At 54.6% G+C, this 16,698-nt stretch overlaps 5 protein-coding genes across 5 annotated transcripts; 2 read left to right on the plus strand and 3 right to left on the minus strand.

Moving 5' to 3' along the window:
- Window positions 1-624: 624 nt before the first annotated feature.
- Window positions 625-2,668, plus strand: F5Z01DRAFT_693534 (uncharacterized protein; the record flags this gene model as incomplete). The annotated part of the gene is made up of 2 exons (XM_046266220.1): window positions 625-1,560; window positions 1,597-2,668. The coding sequence occupies 2 exons, from the start codon at window positions 625-627 to the stop codon at window positions 2,389-2,391; spliced, it is 1,731 nt and encodes a 576-aa protein (XP_046114706.1). The 3' UTR covers window positions 2,392-2,668.
- A 533-nt stretch (window positions 2,669-3,201) lies between these two features.
- Window positions 3,202-7,057, minus strand: F5Z01DRAFT_339002 (leucine carboxyl methyltransferase). The gene is made up of 7 exons (XM_046259196.1): window positions 6,697-7,057; window positions 6,397-6,617; window positions 5,979-6,349; window positions 4,894-5,927; window positions 4,220-4,846; window positions 3,876-4,172; window positions 3,202-3,823 (listed from the first exon to the last, which is right to left on the minus strand). Exons 1-7 carry the CDS (start codon window positions 6,769-6,771, stop codon window positions 3,377-3,379), a joined length of 3,072 nt encoding a protein of 1,023 aa, XP_046114707.1. The 5' UTR covers window positions 6,772-7,057; the 3' UTR covers window positions 3,202-3,376.
- Window positions 7,058-7,428: 371 nt separating this feature from the next.
- Window positions 7,429-9,318, plus strand: F5Z01DRAFT_338843 (WD40-repeat-containing domain protein). The gene is made up of 4 exons (XM_046259194.1): window positions 7,429-7,679; window positions 7,733-7,887; window positions 7,944-9,052; window positions 9,112-9,318. Exons 1-4 carry the CDS (start codon window positions 7,619-7,621, stop codon window positions 9,152-9,154), a joined length of 1,368 nt encoding a protein of 455 aa, XP_046114708.1. The 5' UTR covers window positions 7,429-7,618; the 3' UTR covers window positions 9,155-9,318.
- Window positions 9,319-9,590: 272 nt separating this feature from the next.
- On the minus strand, window positions 9,591-12,341 carry F5Z01DRAFT_338931 (uncharacterized protein). The gene is made up of 3 exons (XM_046259195.1): window positions 12,146-12,341; window positions 10,179-12,083; window positions 9,591-10,117 (listed from the first exon to the last, which is right to left on the minus strand). Exons 2-3 carry the CDS (start codon window positions 11,968-11,970, stop codon window positions 9,810-9,812), a joined length of 2,100 nt encoding a protein of 699 aa, XP_046114709.1. The 5' UTR covers window positions 11,971-12,083; window positions 12,146-12,341; the 3' UTR covers window positions 9,591-9,809.
- Window positions 12,342-14,840: 2,499 nt separating this feature from the next.
- Window positions 14,841-15,440, minus strand: F5Z01DRAFT_628689 (uncharacterized protein; the record flags this gene model as incomplete). The annotated part of the gene is made up of 2 exons (XM_046261615.1): window positions 14,841-14,951; window positions 15,024-15,440. The coding sequence occupies 2 exons, from the start codon at window positions 15,438-15,440 to the stop codon at window positions 14,841-14,843; spliced, it is 528 nt and encodes a 175-aa protein (XP_046114710.1).
- Window positions 15,441-16,698: the final 1,258 nt, after the last annotated feature.

The raw sequence follows: 16,698 nt of genomic DNA on the forward strand, positions 1-16,698 counted from the left end.
TCATCTGACCATCTTCACTGACTCTATCACACCAACTATTCCCTTTCTAATATTGTGCTTGCCCTTCATCCTCTCGTTTGTGCTCATCCTAGTTGCAATCAGGTACGTATGTGGATTTTACCTATCCGTACACTCATCTGCCGATTGAGCCTTGGGGGGAGGGAGACAGTGTATATCGTCCACGCTGCCGTCTTATTCTCCGAGATCTCAATCGTCTCTCTCTGCTTCCGATTGATCCCCCTGCTATCCGCGCTTTCTAACTTTCTCAAGGACCCTTCAAACCAGGCGACCTTTCCGACACACACACTCTCTCGAACGCTCTTGACCACCGACATCCAAGCAAGCTCTAGCGACCCATTCTACAGCATCAGCACGACTGATCCATCCCGAGCCACGCAACATCGATCCGTCTCACGTGCCTGGAGGAATTTCTCTTGGGATTGGCACCTCTCGCAACTCTCTGTTGCCCTTGGATGCAACGCAATTGGGAGAATCATTTCACGCAGTCTCGCGGTCCGCCACACGAGCCTTTCCCTAGAACACTTCGGGGAACAGCAGTCAAGGAACAGCGCAGCATACGGCCTCTCCAGGATCGCCGCCTCGGAAGCTGGATTGATTGCCTTGATGGCAATGATTCAGACTACCTTGAGCTCGCCGCCAACGTCGTTTCTTTCGCCGGCTTCTCAAGAATCCTCGCCTAGGCCCTCGTCTGCCTTCGAGGACTTTACCCTTTTTGATGTGACGGATTCCAGGCGCACCAGTGGCGTCTTCACTTCCTCTCCCTCTTCACCACGATCAGACATGGGGTCGAACCCGCCTACATTAACGGAGATATTGCTGGATGTGGCTCCTCCGCCATGGACTCTGAGTGCTTTCACCGCGTACCTTTCCCAGAATCACTGCATGGAGACGCTTGAATTCACTCTTGACCTGCAGCGATACGCAGCCGTTCACGACCAAATCCAAGCCGACTGCGCCTCCGACCCACACGCTCGCGCTCAGTTGTGCGACCTCTGGGACAAGTTGATGCAAGTCTACATCGCGCCATGCTCACCCCGTGAGGTAAACATTCCGTCTCGTGTACGCGATCGATTGCTCCGTCTTCCTGCAACGCCTGAACCGCCGCATCCGATGCACCTCGAGGAGGCAGGGCGCATTGTGCACGAGTTGATGAACGATTCTTTGCTGGTTCCTTTCCTCGAATCCGTCAGCCCGCTTCACCTCGACAACCACAGCCACGAGCATGCGCGATCACCCATCTATCCTCCATACCTCAATGTGGGCGGCGTCGCCTCTCGCTCGGGATCCAACCACGTCTTCGATTCAGAAGGCTTGACGGACGACAGTGACGGAAACTCTCCCCCGGTCATGGAACCCATGACCCCGCCCACGACACCACCTACTCCCAACGACTGGGCGCACTCGCCTGGTGGCTTCCAGCGCGCCATGGCAGCACACAACAAGGGCTGGAAGAAGATGGGCGCCAAACTCGGTTTCCATCGCAAGGGGTCCAACAACAACAACAACAAGCGACCAATGCCGACGTCCAACAACGGCGACGTGCCGCGACACAGTAATCCCTTATGAGGGTCACAGGCCGTGTCTGTCTCCATTACTTCTCATTCTTCCGCACGACGACGACGTTTCAATTTTGTTCCCTCATGGGAGGAGCCTCACCCTGGTCGTCGTGTGTCGTGTGCTCTCAATACCGAACATGGCCCGGTGGATGGGCCAGGTGGCAATGATACGCAAGAAGATGGGAGGACTGGTAGTGACACGGTCGGGCCCCTAGTTACCGTACAAGCGCCCGCCACTCCGGTGCCCTCGGCTGGATGCCGGGAGCACGGGGCACCAGCCTCATTGGTCACTTCGGTCGATTCATCCCTCGGCGTGGCCCCCGACTCCGACAGCGCCATTTCAGGATCGCTCTCGTGTGTCGACGTGCCAGCAGCTGTCCCTTGTCAGACAGCCCAGGATGCCGCAGGCTTTGATAAGGATACGATGATGACAGACGCTATAGACGACCAGTCGTCTCCTAGCAGTCTGCCGCCTTCTCCAGTCATAGAGATACGGGATGTTTCCGACTTTCTGGGTAATGGTTCCTTGTATCATCACCTGGACACTACTGTGGAGTTTCACGACTCCGCATCTGGCCGGACGCCACCCCCGGATGACTTGTACGGTTGGGACGCTGAGTTCAGGCGCAAAGGGTCCCCAGCGAGTCCGAGCTCGGAATCCGGCAGTGACTCGATTGGCGACCTCGACAGCAAGCAGTACACCGGCCCGTCCGTCCTGGGGCGCGGCTCGAGTCAAAGATTTGGACTTCTTCATCGGGTTCTTTCTACGAGCAAGATTTCGTCCAGAACATCCGCCAGACGCGTCACGCCGTGATCCGTCATTGGCATCCCGACGACAAGTTCGGTAGGGAAGGCCCGAGTTTTGGCGGTCACGACACTTTTCACATTTACCATGACGCCACATCACATACGTTGGAAGGGTAATAAAAGCATAGAGGGGACTGATGTTTGGGATATCCTGGAGTTAATTTGGGCATTTGAAGCGGGCATGTCGATACCACTCTTGTATCACGTCGTTATCATTACGAGCTTACGACATTAGCATTGATTGTTTATCCTCAGCGCGCGACGGCTCGGCCGGGGCCTGTTCTCATGGTCTGCGCAGCTGAGGGTGGATTGTACACATTACGACTCTCTATTCAGCGACTACACCAATGTACAGAAGTCAAGCACTTGTTGCGCATTGCTATTATTACCTGACCCAGACATGTCTTGCCATGATGCGTGTGACCAAACCATCACTACTACAGAGCCATTGAATGAGCTGCGCCATCATACATGTATCATGCGAGCCACACACCTCAGTGCTCGTCCTTCCCGTGGAATGATTTACGATTTTACGCACAAGTCATCCCAGTTGCCATGAGTAAACATAAACCGCCACTAGGCCCTTCCGAATCGCCGATAGCCGAATGCCCGCGGCGCCCGCAGCGCGCAATTGTGGCCTAGAACTCTGGAACATCCGCACGGGAACGACCTGGTGCAGAGTATATTTCAGTGCTACGTATCTATGATCCTTGTCGAGGTCGACACCCTCCGTGTATTGAGCTCTGTCCAGTCGGATTGATCAGATCTCGTAGCGTGCGGCCTAGGCCTTGGGGTGGGTGGTTGGCGTTGGCATATCCATTCCAAAGTGTTGCTTGTTTCATTTGTCACCGTGGAGGCTGCAAAGCCCCTGATGATTCGTCATGTCGGCACGTCACCTCGGCTTCTTCGACTGCAATCTTGAGTTCTGGGCTATGCGTGCGTGATGGCCCCGGTCCTCCGACTATCAAGGAACACACCCTCTACAGTCCGTCTCATCCTGCGGCTTGTCGTAACTCATCCGCAAGCCTATCCAAATAGAACCTGCGAATTTCCGCCGGGAGTTGCTCAAAGCTCTTGGCAATCTTCGCCACCTCGTGTCGGCCCTTCTCATAGCCCGCCAGATCTCTGTTGCCGTAGACGTCTCTGCCGGTAGAGTAGCCGTCCTGCAAGTCGCGGAAGAAGATGTTCACAGCGACACTCAAGTCGCTCGTCGGCGTAGCTGTGTGGAGCCACATTGGGGGCAGGAATAAGACGTCGCCAGGTCCAAGGATTGCTTCGTGTGGGCGAGTGGACTGTAACGAAGTAGTTTCAAGCGAGGCGAAGACATCCAGGCTGGAACTTGATGCTCCTGGAGCGAATGATAAGTGGCTGACATCGCTCGGCGGAAACAGAATCATGCGCTTTGAGCCGTGGACCTGTGCGTATACGTTGGCCATAACCTGACACAATATTAGCCAAGTGCAAGACCCAAGCTCGCCTAGGAGCACGCACATCATAGTGAAGCCACATGTTCACCCGACCCGATATTCTCAGGACGGAGCTGAAGAGATTCTCCTTGACAAAAGCCAGTTCTTCCGGGAGGGTAAAGCCTTCTGCTAAAGAAGGAAAGTCGTTCTCCAAGTTCGCCGGTTGATCAGTGGGGTTGTCAGTAGATAGCGACCGGATATATAACCTCCCTCCTGACTGGATTCTTTTGATAATGTTCTTGAATTGATCAGTCACGTACCGGAAATTCTTGGAGTTGAAGTCCATCTTTTCCGTATCGTCAGGGCACTCATGAGCCACAACCTACAACATCGTCAATATATATAACCCCATGAAGGTTATGAACTTGCCTCCTGCTCGGAGCCTGTCATGCCCATCAGCTTCTCAGATGTCCACGCCTCTCTGCAAGTGCCGAGGTCCACGTCTTCTAAGATGGCTGGTTTGCCAGCTTTCACGAGCGCCTCAAATTCCGCGCTCGACTTGACTCGCATGCGAGGAATTGAGATGACTTCCGCCTTGACTTTGGCACTCACAGACCGTGTAGGTCCATCCCCTGCCAGAAGTAACTTGGGGCTCTCCAGATACTCGGGAGCTGGCTTCCGGCCGCCATAACCCCCAAGCTCCCACTGACCCATAAGCTCCATGCGGTGCGTTCTTGATTCCCAGAACGTGCCCATGGAGAAACACGTTGCACCACCGCCAAATACATTCAGACTGTGGCCGTCTGTGATGATGGACGACCCGATCATGAAAGGCCAATCGGCAGCGTTTTCTCCAGCGGTCACAAGTCCAATGATAGAGAGCGGTCCATTGCTTGCATCCAAGACAGTAATGGTCTGCCCTTGGTGTGACGGCGCGTTACCGATGCCTCCACATATCACAGGGAAGCCCTCGATATTAACCACTTCAGCGCCGAAAATGGACAACGAATCCCCCGCGAGGCGGGGAGAGGAAATTTTAGAGAATCGAATCAAAGGCTGCTTTGCGTTAGCACAATATCTTCACTCCAATCAACACAACCTACCACTTCCTCAGCGATAACCAATTCCCAGGTATAGCGGTCCAGGTTGAGGGTGCCATCAGGACGCAAGCCGCCGCAATATAGCCCCTCGAAGAAGCCAGCCCTCGTCTGCGGTCTCGAGCAGCAGAGCACAGCTCCAAACAGCGGCTCAGACAATGGAATTCGAACTTCGCACTTAACCCAACCCTTGTCGGGGTCGAAGAGGAAGCTGTCGTCCGAAACACCCACGGAGCCGTTACGACCTCCTATAACCAGAGCGAGGCTTGAGTCTCCGAGTCTGCAGGTATTGTGCCGGTAAAGTGGCTTTGGCAGCTCCCACGTCTTCTGCCAACTTCCTCCGGGGCCTTTGGGTAGTATCCAGCAATCTCGGAAAGCCTTTGATGGAGAGCTGCGTCCCCCAACGAGCAAGGTTCCGTAGTCTCCCAAGTCAGTCAAGGTGTAGCACATCCGAGGCCCAGGTCCGTCAACGGGGAGCTTTAAAGACCCTGATGAAGCGTCTACTCTGTACAGGTCGTAGCTGTCCGAACGACTGTCGGCACCCATTCCGTACAGATGCGCACCAAAGGGTTGCCCCTTTGAGTTGTGAAGGGTCATTGCTTGGCCAAACCGCCTTTTTATTGGTCTTGAAGGTGATCTTGTCGTAATCTCGAGACGAAACGGGTATACCAAGGGTGCCGGAGCTTGCTTCTTCAGAGCTGTGTTCTCTACACCAGTGGGCGAGGCCTGCGCATGAAGCACAGAGTAGTGACGCCCAAATAGCATAAGCTCTTCCCATTCATCGAATGGCTCGACCTGGTCCAGTGCCATCCGTTCGGCGCTTGTCATGAAGATTGATGATGACCAGGCTTCCCAGAGATCCCAAATGTCTACTTGAGCCCAGCCTCGGTCTTTGAAGCGTTGTCGTTGGCTCTCAACCGTTGGATATTGTTGCACAGACTTGATCGGTGTGTTGAGCTTCTCAAAGTGGCGTAACATTGTCTTCGCGAAGGGATGATCTGGGCCGTTTGGCAATATCTGCTCCAGCAGGCAGAATTCGGCTGTATACTGTTACTTGTGCTGTCCGTGTGGCAGAGTCGATTATCGCATACCTTGGCCAATACCACTAGCCCATTTGATCAAAGCATCGGCGGAGGGAGTGTCCATGTAGGTGATTGATACTTCGGCAACGAACAATACTTCCGCGTCTTCGAGCAGTAAAATAGAGTCTAGCGTCCGGCGCAGTGCTTCGAGTTCACGCAAGTCACAGGCCAGCTGGCAGTACCTCGCGCTCTTGAGAAGAACAGGGTCATTGTCGTCCTCACTGATCGTGACATCAGTGCCCAGAAGATCTCGAAGCTGGGGGGTCTGCAGAACAATAGCTCGCTTCTTGCGCATGAGATCCGGGTAGTCAATATCCACAAAGAGAGCATCCTCGCTGATCTGAGGGTACCGCACATGACACTGCCATGGCACGACGTCACTGCTTGTGGTGAGCGTAGGCGGAATGCAAGCGGTCAGGCGACATACCTCCCACAACCCAGGTTGATCACAACCTTCTTCTTGCTCGATGGTCTCTCTAAGAATTGGCGAACTATGACATCGATAGCCCGGAGTCGAAGCCAGTAGCCTCGGTTGATCAGAGGGGCCCTCCTCTGGGGCTTCTTCACGAAGAAGCGGAAGAAGTGTGGTTCATTGGGGTAGTACAGGCGCTCAACGCTTCTCTTCGAAGTAATACTGCTGCTGTTTGTCTTGTTTGTGTTAGCGAATTTCGTTTCGGGCAAAAGTTGATTGATCCTGGGTTAAGAACTTGTGACAATATCAACTTACACCCATGATCAAATCATCTAACGCTTGTGACCTGTCTGGCCTAGCAGCCCACTTTGTTGCCTTTGAAGCGGTCATTCTGTTTACGAGTTTCCCCAAAAAGGAGTCTCGAGGAGCCTTGTATATATGCCCGAACAAACCCCTCTGTCGCAGCCGAGGAAAGATGGTGTAGGGTAAGCGGAAGGCCAATGAGATAGGCACAGATGTTGCATATGAGTTCGAGAAGTAATTTGAAACCCAAAAAGTGCCTGATGGGCTTGCACCATTTGAAGGAAAAAAAGGGGGGTCGACTACAAGGGATCTTGTGTAGTATGGTGAAGCTATCGTCTATCCGAAGACAGAAAAAAACATCAGAAACATGGAGTCGTCTGTCCTGCCTGTCCCATTTGCGCCTAGCGCTTGTGCCTGCAACCCCGCAGTGGCCTGTGGCCCTGTACAGGCAGAGAGCTGCGAGCAGGCAGCGGCGCGGCCGGCGGCATCATAAGAGTGGGGCTGGTCGCTGGCTAGGTCACGGTACGCCAAGCTGCGCAGGTGATTGCGATTAAGGTAAGTTAGGACTACGGTACAGGCCAGGACTAATTATGGGATACCCAGCCTCTGGTGCTCTCGGGACTGCATCTACCTTTCTTATATACCTCACACAAGCACTCACGCATCTCTGTCGAGTCCAGCACCACCCCTGACCAGGTTCTTCTGGCAGGTCTCGGGGTCGCGACTTCCCCGGCCTTGTATTGATTGCACCTACCTCAACCAACCGACCCCAACCTCTAAGCCGACTGGGCGTCGCAAGACCCGAACTATCCTCCTTCGACGACAGCAGCAGGTCAAGCCTCCAAGCGCGAGGAACCCCAGTCTACGGCAAACTGAAGCCCAGTCGCCTGGTCCTCCGATCCGTGCCATTGCGCTACAGGCGCTACCGCCCGCCATGGCGACGCCGACGCTCAACTTCATCACCTTCAACCAAGACCACAGCTGTCTCGCCGTCGGTACGTCGCCAGCTGGCGCCTTGCACCCGCTCCTCGAGCTGACCTTGTGACAGCAACGTCGAAAGGCTTCCGTATATATCACACCGACCCGTTCTCTCGAATCTTTAGCAGCGATGAAGGGAGCACAGCTATCATCGAGATGCTCTTCTCGACTTCGCTTGTCGCACTCACCCTCACGCCCCGGCACTTGATAATACAGAACACCAAGGTCAGTTTGCAGGTCCCCCAGCCGTATGTCAGCTTGAGCTGATAGTGTCGCTGCAGAGAGGATCCGTCATCTGCGAACTCACATTCCCATCTGCCGTGCTCGCAGTCCGCCTCAACCGCAAGCGCCTCGCCGTCATCCTCGAAGAGGAAATCTATCTCTACGACATCTCCAACATGTCCCTTCTCCACACGATACATACATCCCCGAACCCCGACGCCATCTGTGCGCTTTCGCCCTCGTCCGAAAACTGCCTGCTCGCCTACCCATTGCCCGAGCCGCGCGAAGAAGCCGAGAACGCTCGGAGACCAGCCCATGCGCCGCCGCAGTCTGCCTATGTGTCGCCTACGTCTGGCAAGGTGCTCATCTTCGACACTGTTCTTAAGAAGGCAGTCAATGTGATAGAAGCCCACCGCGCCCCTCTGAGCTGCCTGTGCCTGAGCAACGACGGGACCCTGCTGGCCACAGCCTCAGAGACGGGCACCATCATCCGAGTCTTCTCCGTACCCGGCGGCCAGAAGTTATATCAATTCCGGAGAGGAACATATCCCTCGCGCATCTACAGCATGTCCTTCAACCTGAGCTCGACGCTGCTCTGTGTGTCGTCCACGTCGGACACCGTCCACATCTTCCGGCTTGGGCCACCACCCACCCATGCGACGCCGGGTGGCGCGCCTATAGAACCCCCCGAGCCCCAGAGGCAAGACCGTTGGTCGCGGGCACGGTCCTATGACGAAGCAGACTCGCCCGGGAACAGCGCGACAGAGTCCCCTAGGAGCGACGCCGACGCTGCCAGCGGTGGGAATAATGGTTCTGGACCGGGTCACCGTAGGCAGTCTGGCTCGTTCAGCAACATGTTCCGTCGTTCTTCGCAGATTGTAGGCCGCGGCGTGGCCGGCGTGGTGGGATCCTACCTTCCGCAAACCGTGACCGAAATGTGGGAGCCCCTGCGCGACTTTGCCTTTATCAAGATCCCAAAGTCCAACAACGCAACGGGGTCGCAGATGTCTCGCATAGCCGGCGGCGGCGGCGGCGCGCCGCCACGGAGCGTCGTCGCCATGAGCAGCAGCAGCCCGCAAGTTATGGTGGTGACAAGCGACGGCGGCTTCTACGTATATAATATCGATATGGAGAATGGTGGTGAGGGATATCTGGTGAAGCAATTCTCGTAAGTTTTTTCTGCTCGCAGAGTCCCCGTCGCTCGAGCTACGGACTAACCTGTTACAGAGTGCTCGAAGGGGACGACAATAGGAGCGAGTCTGCAGCCTGAGGATGACGATGGTAATTTTTCGCTGCATGGGCTTGCTTGTCACTTCTATTCCAACACGTTTTGCATAGGACGGGTGTGCTACGTATGCGTGTTTGCACATTGATACCTCCCTGTTTCCGTACAATGGGCGCTCGCCGTCGGAGTTCAGCGTCTTCGTTTACGGTTTTATAGCACTGAATGACCTTGTTTGGGCCTTTGGCTGTTTGCTCGCTTGCCATATATCATCAATATTGCCGATACTCTTCCCAAGCCTCGTCTTCGTGCATACTCTGCGCACGATAACATCGTCTTCGACCCGATCATGCACGCGCAATAGTACGTCGCAAAATGTGTACAATTATTCGACCGCATATTCGGATTTACAGGCCCAAATCGCAAAAAAAAAGTCATCAGTCTCATGCTTCTCATATCCAACATCGCTCACTATACACTTGCGAAACTCAATTCCTGTCGTGTGTTTGCAAGTGCTCTTGCTCACTTTGTTGCCGTAACCCAATTCCAGAATAATACTGCGATCCAAATCCAGATAACCATACTCGTATACCACTCGCATTGTTGATGTTGCCGTCCTCCAAGCCATCAAGGTGTGGCGACCCCCTAACCGCCCCGTCGCGCGCAATGATACCAGCGCATATAAACGTGAATACTTATCCAATTATCTTGAATACGGTCGGTTCATGAGCGCAATTTCTCGCGTAATTTCTGCCCACTCCATCTCGCGTTTGACGCGGGCATTCGGATCTTTCTTCGTCTGTAGATGCTCCTCCCAGCGGAGCAACTCGTACGCGAAGCGCAGATGTGGTTGGATGATCACGTTCAAACGGCGAGCTCGCACAAAGCAATATGCTCGCGGGAAGGACATTCCAAAAGTACGCATGACCTCAGCGATGCATATGGTGGCACTCCGCGATACTCCTACACGGCAGTGAACCAGTGTTGCTGTTCCGTTCCGTCGCCCGCGATCTGCCTCAACGTTAGCACGGCGCTCTTTCACATGCAGACTCCCAAATCCAGGGGCACTAACCAATGAACTCCAGACAGCGTGAGAAGTGATCGGTCAGCGGGTCGATGCCGTTATCTTGCACTCGTTCCACAGTGTAGACGTTGTCCTCCCCCCAAGCCTCCGAATCTCCATCTCGCCAGATGGCGTTTTCGCCGACGCTGAGAATCTGACGAATCCCAAGCTCCTTGAGTAGATCTGGATTATTGGCGTGTCCGAGATTACCCAAGTACAGGTAATCGAGGACACGGCTGGGAAGCGAACCGTCGAGGCCAGGCAGCCACGAAGGCTCTTGCTTGACCATGTTCGTGATGTCCAATAGTGTCTTGCCTCGACACGCAGGTGACTCGGTCAGAAGACGTGGCGCTATGGCCTTGAGAAGAGCGACATCGCTGGGATATGCGAAGAAGTTCCTGCCCTTTTCCGTGTGTAGCTTCAGCCATGCTTCTGGCACGGGCTGTCCAGTGCTGAAGCTGAAATATGCGATTCCCAACATCGATGACTCGGTATAGCCATCGCCGCAGTGAATCAAGATCTTGCGAGGCACAATGTGCGTCGAATGTTTGTCGGCCATGTCCATTGAAACATCGCCATCACCATCGACGCCGCACGGCCGGGTCCCGTGTGCCAGGTGATAGATCCACTTGCAAGTTTCCAACAGGGCGTCGGCTTCGGCGTGACTGTAAGTTGGCGGCAAGATACTACCAGATGAAGGGAAATCATGGTATGGCTGGGTGATGACTTCGGCAGGACTCTCAGCAACCAGCTGCAGGGCCTCAGGGTTGAGACGTGCTCCATCGCTGCACTCAATCAAAATATCAAATTGTTGTTCCTCAGCGCTGCCCAGCTCGGGAGTCGGACCCATGAATACGTTTCTTGAGATTTCAGACGCTTCCGTCATGTTCCACATCTCTTTTCTCTCTTGGGCAATAAAGTCAAGAACCTCTCCAGTCGCGTAGCCCTTTGAATCGACAGCGACAATGTGTCTGTGATTCTCTTCAAAATCTTCAAAGTCCCCGACGCAAACGAAGGTATGATACTCCGGAAAACCATCATCCCCTGTCAAATGCTTCTCACGCCAGTGCTGTTGGGCGGTTGCGAATTGCCAAGCCACCTGGGCGGCAGTCTTTTCGCACTCATCGTAAACGATAATGTCAGACAACAAGGCAGCTTTCAGCGGCTGGATGTGGAAATTTCGCACGGAGAAGCCTTCAGGGGGATCAGCCTCATGGAACACTGGTGTAGACGCATCAGCCCGAATCAGCTCCTCGGGAGCCAGAGCTCCCTTGAGGCGGGATCGGGTCAGGTCTCCATCAGCTTTGACAAGTGTGATTCCTCGCATACATGACGGCGCCTTGCGGTGCGCCCGCTTCCGGGCATTGAAGAAAGCCTGTTGAAGCTGGTTGTGTGGGTGCAGTCCGTGTAGCCAGGGAAAGACAAGAGCAGGCTCTGGTAGGGGAGTGCGGGAAGCTATATCGAGGGCATTGGCAACAGTGGTGGGGTCAATCTCAAAGATGGAGTATGGTCCAGAATCACGGCGTGTGAAGTCATCGATGGGATGAAGGAGGGTTGGTTGGCGGGCAAAATCGTCACTGTTGGGCGAATCGGGGGGTGTTTCGAGCGACTCTGTTTGTCCGGAGCCAGGTGGACAAACGGGAATGTGCTTGTTTGGTACAATGGATTGTTGATATGGCAAGTCTTGCGAAGACGGAGGGGTGTTGAAGCCCTCGAGAGACAGCGGAGGCGTTATGGGGGCGTTAAGAGCCGAAGCGGGTCTGTGGGGAGGAAGCGGCCGTTCAAGAGCGATTGTAGCCATATCAGAGCAGTTTGAGCAGCAAGGCACGCTGTGCTCCAAAGTACTGGAGAATCGTCGGCCGTTTATTCTACCCTGCGATCGTGTTCAGGACTGAAAACCACGTCGACAACGTACTGAATTCGGTCAGTCACCGTACGTATTCGGATAGCTTCGTAAAGTGGGACGGACGACTTACGGTTTACAGGGGTTCTGTACAGTATGTATTGCACGTGGATAACGACAATCAATCGGATGTCAAAGTATCCGTAGTTTCGTACAATGCAACAATCATCTGTCGGTACCGAAAAAGAAGAGTAGGCACCCAAAGTATAGTATTTGCTGAGGGCAAATGGGCGATACAGATGCTTGTTCGAGCGGGGACAATGGCGATAACCGTAGCTGCGCACCTTCACGGAGGCGGCATGGATAGAGGAGCAAACAAATGCCCAGGGTGACGAGGGCGAGACCGGCGGTCTGGGATGGTCCGACAAGAGCGCGATGGATAAAAGTGCTGTAATATACTAGTACCAGTCGACCAAGAAGTGCAAAGAGTACAAGAGGTCAATGATAATGTGTGTGTGAAAGAAAAGGAAGGGCAGATCAGTCAGACAGAGGGACGGCAAATGGGTTGATAGAGCGACATGAGCGGCAAGAAGAGACTGGAGGTGAAGGACATGGAGGCTGGCCAGGCACCTTAGAGTTTGAGCTGTTGCGCAAGGTGAGGAGGGATGGAGGTACCGGTACCTACCTTGGGTACTAGACATCAACCTTATCATGGGCGTATAATGAAGCAGAAGCTCTTGCAATTGCAAACAAAACCTTGATAAGCTCCTCTAATTCCCTCTTCTGCTCATGGGCAATTCGAAAACCCAGCTAGTCTGCTGGTCGTCGCATTGTCTGTTCAATCATGAGTATCTTGATACAGTTGATCATCGAGTGATAAGCAGCCAAACGCCCGCGATGCAGCTAGTGGAGGGTGGTCGCACGGACCATCCGTATCACGCTAGCGCGATGAGGAGGCGGGGAAGGAACGATAGTCACAATTGCAATCACATCACGTGTGACCTTTCTTCTCCTTCTCACGAATCGGGACTATTTTGGAAGTGCGAAAACATTCGGCTTTGCTTGGATACACGAGTTCAGTGCGTGACCTACCGGCGCAAGTGCTGAGCGGATGCAGGCAGGCTGTCGTGGGAAAAGCAGGCCCCAAGTTGATCAGTATGTACGGATACTGTAGACGCTGATGCAGTCTGCTGCAACGATGCCCGCGTTGGCATGTCCGGGGCACAAGCTGCTTGCATTAGCGCCTTGGGAACTATGGGTGGTGCTTCCAGTTCCAGTCCGTCGCGCCAAGGTGTCAGTACCTTATCAGAGAGAACACTTGTTGACCGTGGCTTCAAGGCTTGTCGATTCATCAATCGCTCGAAAGTTCTCTACAAGACGACCGGCGGGTGCTGGCGCCAGGTTCGGGTTCCTAAACTTCGAGATCCGGTATACTCTGCACCCCGATCTTCACCATGGTCTACGGTCATCTACATTCCTCTCCAGAGACAAACAACGTCAGTCTATTAAGTTAGACTAACTTGTTGGTGTTTGGAATGGTGCCGATGCGGCATGCAGGATGTGCAACCCCGCTTCACACGCGACTCATACCGCGCTGTTGACAGCTGTGCACTCATGGAGCATCAGTATGTTTGACGTATTCTGATTGCGGCCGATATCAATAGCTGACCGCTATCGCTCTCGCCTTGTAACAAGTCTATGGCCAGAGCTCCCCGCCATGGTCTGGTGCGTGAAGGGGACCTTTGGTCACAAGCCTTTCTTTGGGCCGCCATCTCGACTGACAGCTCTGCACAGACAGAATGCCACGGAGCTTGGCAGAGCTGCTAGCAAAACGCATCGCCTACCCAGGAGCGCCAACGCAACGGACGCATTGGGCAGCGGCATCCTCAAGGCGTGGCGCCGCCTGCGTGGAGGCTGGAGAGCAGAGCACGAAATCGGATACCCATCCCCAGATCCGCGTGGCCCACGTAGCCCACCTTGACAGCAGGGTCCTGGGTCCGACCAACACCAACGTTGACGCCGGCGATCATTACTCGTAGTAGTGGTTGACCAATGTGCGTGTGTACCTTGTACTAGACTAGTCTGGTTAATAGGATACCGTACTCACTCGACAAAGTCGCTAGCGCTGGTCTGTCTTAGCGAGGCAATATCCTTGTCGGGAGTGGTGCCAATATCGAGCAGCAATTGTCGCCTATGAGCGTTATAATGCCTAAGGACTATACAATGCCGACTTCAACGCACCACGGTATTGACCGTTACTGACTTGGAATGTGCTCGTCGTAGAGTTGACATGAGTGCCGATGGGGATTTCCATCAGCTGGAGAGGAAGCCTTGCAGCGCCCGAGTGGCACTTTGACAGAACCCGATCGACGCCTCATGGTTTGGATCGTGCTAACAAAACGCTGATCTTGTAGCGTCAAGACCCGTCAAAAACACCACAATCGAAGGGCACGAATCCTCTGCCGGACGGGCGGCATGTTAGGTGGATGAGCATCAACCTGCTGCTGCACGAATGCGCCTCCTCACCCAGCAGTTCAGACTGGGAGTCGTGTGGGAAACATGTACATGTGAGGAGGCCACTCGATTACCGGCGTTTGCCACACCGTTGACCGTCACGTACGACTCACTAGGCTACATGTACGACGCGGCACAGAGTAGGCGACCCGAGGTATATTGGACATTATCGTATGTTTGCATTATTCTATCCCGCGCCTGCCAGGTATGTACAGTCCGAAGGCCATTGGTATCTTGATAGGGAGGCGCCGAATAAACCATGGATGTTTCCAGGAGTAAAGGGGCGCCCCTCTCAGTTCCAGCATCAAGCCACCTTATAGAGCGACGACAAGAGCGCCGACAGCGGCAAGAGCAGCGCCGATGGCGACGGTCTGACGACCGGCAGCGTTGCCGCCATCGTCAGCCGAGTTGTCGTTGCCCGAATCCTCGCCGCCGTTGTCGCTGCCAGGGGTGGGAGTGACGGTGGTGGTGGCCGTGGTGGTGGCGGGAGTGGTGACAGTGGCAGTCGTCTTGGCGTCCGAGCCACCGTCGGCCCAGGAGATGTTGGAGCACATGGTGGGAATGGGCATAGCGCTGAGCAGGCTCTGGATCTCGGGAACGTCGCTGCAAGCCTCGACGAGGCTCTCGATGATGCCGCTGTGCTCGCCAATCCAGCTGGTGACGGAGCTGACGTACGAGGTGTACTCGCCGGCCAAGGAGCCGGTGACCTGAGGGATCTGGCAGAGCTCGGTGACGGTGGCGAGCTGTGTTTGCTCGGCGAGGAAGGAGTAGAGGGAGGGGTCGGGGGTGGGCATGTCCATCAGGGTGGAATAGACCTCCGAGGCGTAGTCCGTGCACTCGTTGATGTCACGCTGGTCGAGGGCGACGGCGCCGACGGCCAGAAGGGCAACGGTGGTCTGCTGGGCGACACGCATACTGGCGGTGGATTGTGCGAAGCGGTACGTGGTGGTTGCTTGGGAAAGGAGTGTATGGGGTTGGCCTGGTAGGTAAGAAGCGAGCGTAGGTGGATTAATTAAGCGACGTTGGTACGGACGAGAGAGGGCAAAGGTGAGAGTGGGCGTACGCGATGGTTATAATAGGTGTTTGCACGATCTCAGAGTCACCTACAACACCGTACCACGCTGCGCCCTGCCCCCTTTTTGCCCGAGATGCCTACCAAGTACATGAAGCTAGCGAGCTGGGGGACCAATCCCGACGCCTGTGCTGCAGTAGACTAGGCCGCAGTCCGCCGACAACCAGGAAACTTGTGGAGGAACGAGTCTGGAATCTCTGGATGTCGTGACAAATGAACGAGTCTAGTGAGCACAAACGGGGGCTTGGCGCGTCGCGACTGGGCGGCTCACGCGCCTCATCTCCACCTGCGTCAGCACTTCCAGGCTTCTAGACCACAACGGGTTTAGTTAGGTAGGAGGGAGGAAGGCATCCCGGCGCGAGATGAGACGCGGACGTTCAGCTCATTTGCTGTCCCAGGCGAATATTTTCCAATCGATGCCGGCCAGGGCCGACCGGCCGGCTTGGACGCACCACGATGGCGGTGCCCTCAAAGGTGATCGACATCAATGTGTACAGTAGTACCTTACTGCACTGACGATTGTCCTTGGGAGTTGGGACCAACACCAGAAACCACGTGCGTCTGCCCCTGCTGCACATTAGTATGCTGAAGAGTCAGCCGGCAGCTGCCTGGCCTAGTAATTAATAGCTGATGTACGGAGTATGGATAGACTGACCGCATCCAAATTTCAACGACCGGGAAATTGGAGGGACTGCTGAGTAAGGTACATGTAGCGATCAAACTTGCCGACCATGGCTACTTAGCCTAACTGGTAGTAGGTCAGATATTATTAGAAGCGAGCCACACCAAACGACAAAAGTCAAGAAGTGATTGATTCCCTCGGGCATTACCTTTTAAGGCTGACCATCATCATCAGCATGGACCTGCCTGCCCACATGCTTTGGCGTACGTACAAGGTATTCAACACACGCCAAGATGTACCTACGGATCGCAGTGGATCATCGACTTTTCATGCGTGCAGCACCGTGAGGAGGACTACCTCTGTGTCTGGGAATTCAATGTTCAATGAGTCTTGCAGACTTGGAGGTCGTGCTACTGCTCACAGCCACCAGATGTCACGTTGAATACGAGGTAGCCTGCAGACGAACACTTCATGCACT

This window comes from Emericellopsis atlantica (genome assembly GCF_019669845.1).
Source record: "Emericellopsis atlantica unplaced genomic scaffold F5Z01scaffold_32, whole genome shotgun sequence".
Taxonomy (NCBI): Eukaryota; Fungi; Ascomycota; class Sordariomycetes; order Hypocreales; family Bionectriaceae; genus Emericellopsis; species Emericellopsis atlantica.

What these genes read in the sequence shown, in the direction of transcription:
- F5Z01DRAFT_339002 (XM_046259196.1), bottom strand. Translation starts at nt 6,771, where the DNA reads ATGACCGCTTCAAAGGCAACAAAGTGGGCTGCTAGGCCAGACAGGTCA. An exon ending in GGCTAGTGGTATTGGCCAAG is followed by an intron (nt 5,928 to 5,978) that starts GTATGCGATAAT and finishes AACAGTATACAG; the next exon opens with CCGAATTCTGCCTGCTGGAG. An exon ending in ACATGTGGCTTCACTATGAT is followed by an intron (nt 3,824 to 3,875) that starts GTGCGTGCTCCT and finishes ATATTGTGTCAG; the next exon opens with GTTATGGCCAACGTATACGC.
- F5Z01DRAFT_338843 (XM_046259194.1), top strand. Translation starts at nt 7,619, where the DNA reads ATGGCGACGCCGACGCTCAACTTCATCACCTTCAACCAAGACCACAGC. An exon ending in CCACAGCTGTCTCGCCGTCG is followed by an intron (nt 7,680 to 7,732) that starts GTACGTCGCCAG and finishes ACCTTGTGACAG; the next exon opens with CAACGTCGAAAGGCTTCCGT. An exon ending in TGATAATACAGAACACCAAG is followed by an intron (nt 7,888 to 7,943) that starts GTCAGTTTGCAG and finishes GTGTCGCTGCAG; the next exon opens with AGAGGATCCGTCATCTGCGA.
- F5Z01DRAFT_338931 (XM_046259195.1), bottom strand. Translation starts at nt 11,970, where the DNA reads ATGGCTACAATCGCTCTTGAACGGCCGCTTCCTCCCCACAGACCCGCT. An exon ending in ACGCTGTCTGGAGTTCATTG is followed by an intron (nt 10,118 to 10,178) that starts GTTAGTGCCCCT and finishes ACGTTGAGGCAG; the next exon opens with ATCGCGGGCGACGGAACGGA.